General features: G+C 46.2%; 1 protein-coding gene across 1 annotated transcript; it reads right to left on the bottom strand.

Moving 5' to 3' along the window:
- Positions 1-201: 201 nt before the first annotated feature.
- On the bottom strand, positions 202-7201 carry klf6a (Kruppel like factor 6a). The gene is made up of 4 exons (XM_076761519.1): positions 6858-7201; positions 4465-5047; positions 3522-3645; positions 202-2975 (listed from the first exon to the last, which is right to left on the bottom strand). Exons 1-4 carry the CDS (start codon positions 6957-6959, stop codon positions 2924-2926), a joined length of 861 nt encoding a protein of 286 aa, XP_076617634.1. The 5' UTR covers positions 6960-7201; the 3' UTR covers positions 202-2923.
- Positions 7202-8004: the final 803 nt, after the last annotated feature.

Raw genomic sequence — 8004 nt, 5'->3', positions numbered from 1 at the left:
GGTCAGTCTAAGTAACTGTGTCCTCATCACTGGAGGGCAGGGTGCAGCTGAAATGCAGCCATCATCCTCAACGAGCTGCAAAGCTCCCGCAGGCCATTAAGAGAGAGAGGAGAAAAAAAAAAAAAAAAAAAAAAAAGCTTTCACAATAATGAAGCATAACTGAGGAGAATCGACAAATGAGACAAAGGAAGCGAGCCAAAGTCAGATAGGAATTTCTTATTATTCCAATAAAAAATACATTCATACAGAAATATAACAATTTTGCAAAACAATTTCAAATAAAAATTTCATAAAGCATAAACATAACAATTTTACAAAAGTTGTTTTTTTTTTCTTTTTATACAAAGATTCAGTTGAGAACAAAGAGCTGTGTGTGTTTGTGTGTATGTGTGTGTGTGTGTGACAGAAGAGTCGGGGTGTAGTGGGATGAAAGAGATGATGAAAAGTGTAAAAGATGCGAGCAAACATGGGGCTTAATCAAGGCTCAATTACCACTTGAACGGTATTGGCTGCCGTTTTCACAGAATGGATGTTCCCTTCCTTTGCCCACAAAAGGCACTGCCAGCACTCCGAAATCTATCGCAGCAAGCACTTTCAAGTTTGTACTCATCCCGTCGCCTTCGCCCGCTGATCTGAAATCCATAAGTCGTAGCATGCCGCGGTGCAACGTGCTGCAACATCGAATTCCTACAGCAAGGTCGCTGATCTGAAGCGGGAGGCACAGATCACTTCATCCTGGAACAGTAATAAGAATGATCCCTGCACTTATCACGGCCTCCACCTTTTTGCTGCGCATCCATCTCCCTCCAACTCCAATAATGATCGAGCCAATAGATTCGCCTTTAAGGGAGATACTGTCTTCTTTCTTTTTTTTGGACAAATTTCCATGTGCAGCGTCAACGCTTGATCTGTATCTCCTCCCGAGAGCTCCCCCCACCCCCACCCCCACTCCCTCGCTCACTCCTGTGGTTTTCATAATACTGTTGCAGCTTGGCTAAAACAACGCTCCCCCAGACAGGTCAATAACCAACCTACACAGTCAGCAGTCTGTGACAGATTCCACGCCAACAAAGCCTTTAGCAATTCATTACGGAGAGGCAGTACAAGGCGAGGCCTGTCCGACTGCAGCCTGTTAATTACAATAAATCTTTAGCTTTTTCTTCACTCTAACTTGCTGGGATCGGGGGGGGCAGGCAGGAGAGGATGGGGTTGGTGATGGTGGGGAGGGAGATGGGAAAAGGAGCTGAATGAACTGCACGTGAAAAACCATTTTTGTTTGCCTCGTCTGGCTGTTTGGTACCTTTGAGCTGTGTGTGATGAACTTGAGTACATACTACACAGTAGTTAAGGTCTTTAATAAAGGAATTTAAGTGCTCTAAACATACAGCATTTGGCTCGTTTACATGTTCTGCCTTAATTGAATGTGATATGCATCAATTACACTGGTGCTCTAATTCAAACACAGAAAGAGTCAAGGTACTTTTGGGAACATTAAAATCTTAAAAGCACAGTTAAGCGTCAGAATTGAGGCGGAGAACCTTCGTTGTACACAAAGAGGTGCGAGTTCATTTGCAATTGAGCCTTGATCAAGCTTGTTAAATCACCCATACAACAAACGTGACTTCCCGAGGGAGCAAAACCGCCGCTGCCACGGGGCTGAGTCACTTGCATAAGGCACCATTAAGGTCAACAGTGCATTATTAGATAGAAAAGAAAGTACAAAAAATCAAAATTACTCCTCAAAGGCATAGGATGAATGAGAAAATGAACAAGCAGTGGTGAAATCTCCAGCCAGATGAGAAACCAGAATGAAGGAAGTGGATGAAGTCGTAAAAATGAAAAGAGGAAATCATCAAGGCTTTATGTACAACATTGTAACATTTAACCGTTCGCACTTTAGCTGCACTTTTATTGAAACTATTTGCAGTCCTGATTACAGTGGAAACATGAAATGAACAAACCCTAGAACCATGCAACACCTGTCTATGATACTGAAGTTATAGTATAGTTGTGTTATACCTCTAAGCACACAGCTTATACAATTGGACTACAAATGAGCTTTGTAGCTTGTAAAAAAATAATAAACCAGGCTACATAACACATTGCACATTTAGTAGCTGCACCAAAAACACCAAAAAAAGCTCCTGTCATACAGTGACCAGGGGGAGTTTTGGTCCCTGGGTCACTGACCAGAAGACACGTCCACCTTCTTTCTCTGGTCGAACCCAAGGCCTCAAAACCTTCGGAGAACCCCCCCAGTCTGGGTGCCAGACAGACAGGCAGGACCTTCCATCCTGCCCCATCCTCACACTGCCACCGGGGAAACACAAGTGGGACGTTTCCCCCAGAAACCCATTCAGTCCACAGCAACATTGGTACCAGCCCCGCACCATCCATCAATCCATCCCTTCTCCCCCCTCCCAAAAAAAATCTTCTTCTCTCTTCCCAGGGGGCCAGTCAGCCAACCTCAGACATTCACAGTGCACACATGCTCACCTCAGACAGTTTTGTAAAGTACCAGTGTATCTGCTGTCCGGGAGATGTCCCCAAAACATCATGCACCATACATACACATCATTCACTCTTTTTGTTTGTGTGTCTTTAATCTTTTTTTTTTTTTCTTTTTTTTTGTGTGTGTGTGTGTGTGTGTAAGTCCTTCTCAATCAAAAAGATTTCTTCCCCATCCATGATTTTGTCCTCTTGTTGCAACAGACAACCTTCAGAGCGCCTTTCTCCAAAGAGAGGTCCCGGAGGCACTGGGTTTCAGTATGGTGCAAAACGGCATGCTTTGGCTGGAACACACTCCCGCCACTCTGCTCTGGGACAGTTCAACCAAGAGACTGGTCGGGAGACGGCGTTTGTTTTTCTTTTTCTTTTAGAACTTTCCCCTTCGCTGCGTTGCTTGGTTGGTGTTTGCCCCGTTTTAGATGTGCCTCTTCATGTGAAGAGCCAGATGGTCAGACCTGGAGAAACATCTGGGGACGGGAGGGGAGGAGGAAGAGGAAGTCAATAACAATGCAAAGAAATGGACCTCTGGTGAGCGAGGCACGCTTTGGAGAATTAATCAAACAGGTTCTTGCAGGAAGCTTTTGTGCAGCTGTGGCTTTTAAATATTAATGCTTCCAAAGATAAGAAGAAATCTGGATCACAAGCTTCGTCAGTTTGTGAGAATTACTAACAAAGCCAACAAATTCCTACTGAGAACAAGCTGATGTTTTCAATTGTGATCAAGATACATTTTAACTGTAGCTTTTTAATTTCTAGTTGCTCTTCAGCTGACATTATATCAATGCCATATATCTTCAAAAAGCTGATACTGGCTGATTATTGGTCTTGTTTTATAGCTTTACTTATCAGATTAAAGTCCATCAGTGCCTCAGATCTTTACAGACATGCATCCTTATCTGGATGACGCAACAAAGGTAGATCCCATCAACAAAAGTGCACGTCACCAGTGCATACTCCGACAGGGACTATCGACAGCCGGCTGACGGTATTTGTTGAGAAATGTCCTGGCTTACCTGTCACAGTGACTGCATTTAAATGGCTTTGCCCCAGTGTGCTTCCTGAAGTGTCTGGTCAGCTCGTCGCTTCGTGCAAAACGCCACTCGCAGCCCTCCCATGAACACCTGTATGGTTTCTCACCTGCAGGACAAACAAGGAGACGATTACTTCAAATGAACACAAACACAAACCCGCTGTTTTCCTGCTCAGGCCCCGATTGGTCGACTCTGCGCTGCTCTTATTCAAGTACGGTCAGATCAATCAGGCCTGGGGGCAGGCCGCATGACACGGGTGCCGACGAGCCAAGACCCAGATTCCGCTGAACCTGTTGGACCGCTGGCTGTGTTTTGATGGACCTGCGACATGCTACGAATGCTGGGAGCGATGCTGTGCGGCTGAATATGAGCGCCGCATAAAATGAAAAAAAGCCACACGTGCAATTTCACGCTGCTAATCAAAAATAAGAAAAGCTCAAATGACCATTCAAAGCCTTCCAACCCAGTGGCCCCTGGCTCCCCGCCCATTCACCCCTTTCCCATGGTGAAACTCAATCTGTTTTGAAGTCCTTTTATCTCCCATGTGCAACCCTTTCCCCCTCCCCCTCTCTCTCTCTCTCTGTCGCTCGCTCACTCACTGGCTCAGTCAGTCACATTCCAGATAGATTAGGTCACAGTTTAGGTATCCAGCCATGCAGAGCTAATACTCCAAGCGCTCCAGCTGAGGACATCATGCAATGTGGACCTTTAATTACGTTACACAATGGATGGACAATGCCATTAAGGTGGAAGACTGAATTAATAGCACTTTTGCCATTCACTCAATAAAAAGTGAGGCGTTTCTTTGAATGAACTGAGCAGCACAGACGACACACACCCTTTCTTTTTAGCTTTCTGTTTACACACATCACACTGGTCATCACCATACGGGTGACCTCCGCTCTGATAGGTCTCTGAGACTCACCTGTATGAGTGCGCTGGTGTGCTTTTAGGTGGGAGCTCTTCGTGTAAACCTTGCGACACCCGTTGAAGTGACACCTGTGTACTCGCCTCCTGCCGTCCGGAGACGCGTCCCCGCAGATGAGTCCTGTCTTTTCCGTGCTCTTTGCCACCCCGCCGCTCCTGATTTTGACCGGCAAGTGCAACTCGGCGTGCGTGGCGACCCAGCCGTTTGTCACGCCGCCGGCCTCCGAGTTGGCCTCCGGAGAGGACGGGGGAGTGCTAATGACAGAGGGGCTAAAAGGTCCAGAGCCAACCAAGACAGAGCCCAGAGGGTTGGAGGTAAAGCTGTGTGTGGGCGAGAGCTCCTCAGAACTGTCTGAAGCTTCGCTGCTGGCGTCAGAATTCACACTGTTGGTGTCCAAGATTTGGCTGTCCTGATTGTCCTCCTCGTGGGCCGGGGGCAGCTTTGGGTCAGACTCGGCCTTGGCCTTGTCCCCGCAGGCCAAGATCAACTTGCTCCAAAGGTCCTCCTGGCCGTCGAACTTGAGGTCAGATGTGGAGACGTAAGGCTCGCTCTGTAGATAGCGCTCCAACTCCAAGCATGTCTGGTCGAATGAGAAAACACAGTCAGAATAAATGAATCGAAACAGCATCCCTGAAGAGGGGAGGTTCATTCACTCCAGCAGAATGCATGTGTGGGGAATCCTTTTAAATGATGCATGTGCACATGCCCCAAAATGCCTGATGTGGTGGAATACTTGTTAAATGCTTACAGCAGGAAATTGTAGCTATCCCTGCACTTGTTTTTACTGCAGATATCGGGCTCAGGCTAATTATAATGATGAGGTTTAGATATGAGAGCTATAAAGATTAGTCAATTAATCATTTCAGTCAGTTTTCACACAACAATGCAGTTTCCAGCTTCTCAAACATGCTGATTTTCTGCCTGTTTGCATCATATATGATAGTGATTTAAACATTTTTTGGTTTTGGACTGTTTTTCAGATCAAACAAGCACATTAAGCACATCATCTTGGGCTGTAGGAAGTTGTGATGAGTGTTTTTCACTATTTCTAGATGTTTCATAGACCAGCTGATCATTGAATTAATCGTTAGTTGCAGGCCGATTAGACACATTCGCAGCTAACATCAGCCTGTCATGATCCTAAACTCACTGATTAATGGTTAACCAGGCTAAACTCAGCCTTCCTAACTTCATCAAGCCTCATGTCTAACATCACAACACACACCGGCCACCTCAGCTTCACGTCATCTGTTCGTGCTTGAGCTGTCATCCCTCTGAACTCCAACTCTCCTGCACCTGAGCAGCCCAACAGCAAACGTGCATTGTCATTTCAGCCCTCGAATGACTCACTGTGCAAATTTAGAGTCCTTTTAAGGAAGCCACTCAACCCCCCCACCCCCAACACCAGCCATTCAGCTGCTTTTCCTCATGCGTACCTCTGACATGCAATCACATCCTTCCTCACTGTCAGACACTCAAGCTCATGGACCGTAAAAGACACTGGCTACAATTGACTTCAGAGGCCATTAAAAGTTGAAAAAGCAGGGGCCCGTCTTTAGGAGGTGCTCAGAGCCAGCAGGCTTGACGAGGCAGATGTAGAATAAATATTTCCTCCAGGCTTCTGCAGCCTTACACGATATTTTCCAGCTGTGCTGGTGTCTACTCATGCCAGCAGGAATTGGCCACAGTTGACATTTGATAGTGTCATGTTGTGGAGGCCATTCAAATCGAAGAAGGATGCAAATTGCTGTTTGTATGTTTGCTTGAGATAAACAAGTGAAATGTTATAGAGCAGAGCAGGGTGAGGATATTAAAATCTCTGAAACATTTGCATATCTTAAGTTCATAATGGATGAGTTCTAAAACACACTGAATCACCTCATAAACACAGTCTGAACGGTTCAGATCTACAGAGCTGACCCCGAGCCAACACGCTGCATCTGATTCTGAATGAACTGCTGACTGCCTTGAAAATCGACTTCCTCCTGCACCGGCTGGGACGCTTGTGTTCGGAGTGAAAGCAGCTATCCTGCCCCGAAACCATCCTGCTCACACAGCAGAGCAGCAAAGCACCAGCACGCTGCTGCTGCTGCTGGAGTTTCTCTGTCCCCATTCATCTCCAGCTGTCAGACTGACACACTGATCCACTTCAGCCTGCCAAAAAACTTCAGAACCACACCGATCGTGATATAGCACGTCAGGTGAACGGACGGGCGCCGTCTAATCACCGGGCACCTGCCTTCACCACCGCTACGCCTGGATTTTTAACTTGTGGAGCGCACTGAACGCCGCCGTGTAGCCCATTAAGAGAAGCGTGCTCAGTTCCGCTCTGCTACACAAGCTCAGACACTGACTCAGCCTACAAAATAGTTGATAGTAGATATATTCACCTGCTGCCAGTACTCCTCCAGAGACGGTAAGGCTGAGAAATAGCCCGTGTCGTGAACTATTTGAAGTTCTTGAAAGATGCTGCACATGGGTAGAACATCCATTTTTTCCAGAGCTTAGTTTCAAATAAAAAGCTATTTAGCTGCACTTAAATATCTTTTTTTTCTCAGGTAGAAAAACACCCCGTGAGAGGAATAAGAGCGGTCCGAAGCAGAAGAAGAAATGTTTTGAGCAGCAGACGAGCGTCCGTCCGTCAGTCCCCCCCTTCTTCTCTCGCTTGTGTTAAGGTGTTTGCAAACACTGCGCCGGACTAGATGGGGAACAACTGCGCTCTGCAAACTTCCCTATTCAAACCTCGAAGCCCGCCCCCCCTCCTTCCTCGCGGCAGGATTACGCCTGCAGGGTATCAGCCAATCAGCGGCGAGCAGCGTAAGGGACTGCAAATGATATCACAGCCGGCCAATCGCGACCGGCCTCAGACTTAATTTGGTTCCTTCGCCGTTTTAATTGGTGCGTTTAACTCCAAGCGGCTGGCCGCTGATTGGCTGGTTATTTATAGGCATGTATATAAGCCGCTGATGTTCTCTCTCTCTGTGTAGTCTTTTCTGTCCGCGACGTGTTTCGCCACAGACAGCGTATGTGAGCCGAAACAGTTTTATTCCTCTTCAGTGGAAAACAGCTCAGTGTGTCTCTGTGTGACTTTGTCACAAGCAGCACTTGCAACACTGCCGTTGAATAGGGGAGAGTTCACGAAGCTGTAACTGTGGTGAAGTGCACGTGTTGACATCGGGCACTAAAAGTGAATACATGTCTTGGGACACTGTGACTAATGGATGGCAGGATATTATTGAGTTATCAGCACGCACGAGTTAGAGGAAACATTAGTCCTCACTTCTCCTCACTGACTGAGTTAATATAGACTTCTGCTTTATTACTGAATGGCTGAAAAGTACAACATCAAAGTTGCACTCTGTCTTAAGTAGAGATTCGACAAGTGCAGTGTGTCATTAGTTAAAAAAAGCTCTTTTTTTCCAGCCTAATTTGCACTTAAAAGAGCATACATTTGAATTAATATTCAAAAGCAGCTCCCCAAAGTTAAAGAATTTGTTTTACCCCAGTTTAGTTATTATGATACAAGGAAAAAAATCC

The sequence above is a fragment of the Chaetodon auriga genome, chromosome 21 (assembly GCF_051107435.1).
Source record: "Chaetodon auriga isolate fChaAug3 chromosome 21, fChaAug3.hap1, whole genome shotgun sequence".
Taxonomy (NCBI): Eukaryota; Metazoa; Chordata; class Actinopteri; order Chaetodontiformes; family Chaetodontidae; genus Chaetodon; species Chaetodon auriga.
Note: the sequence above shows the minus strand (reverse complement) of the source record. Positions and strands in the feature narration are given on the sequence as shown.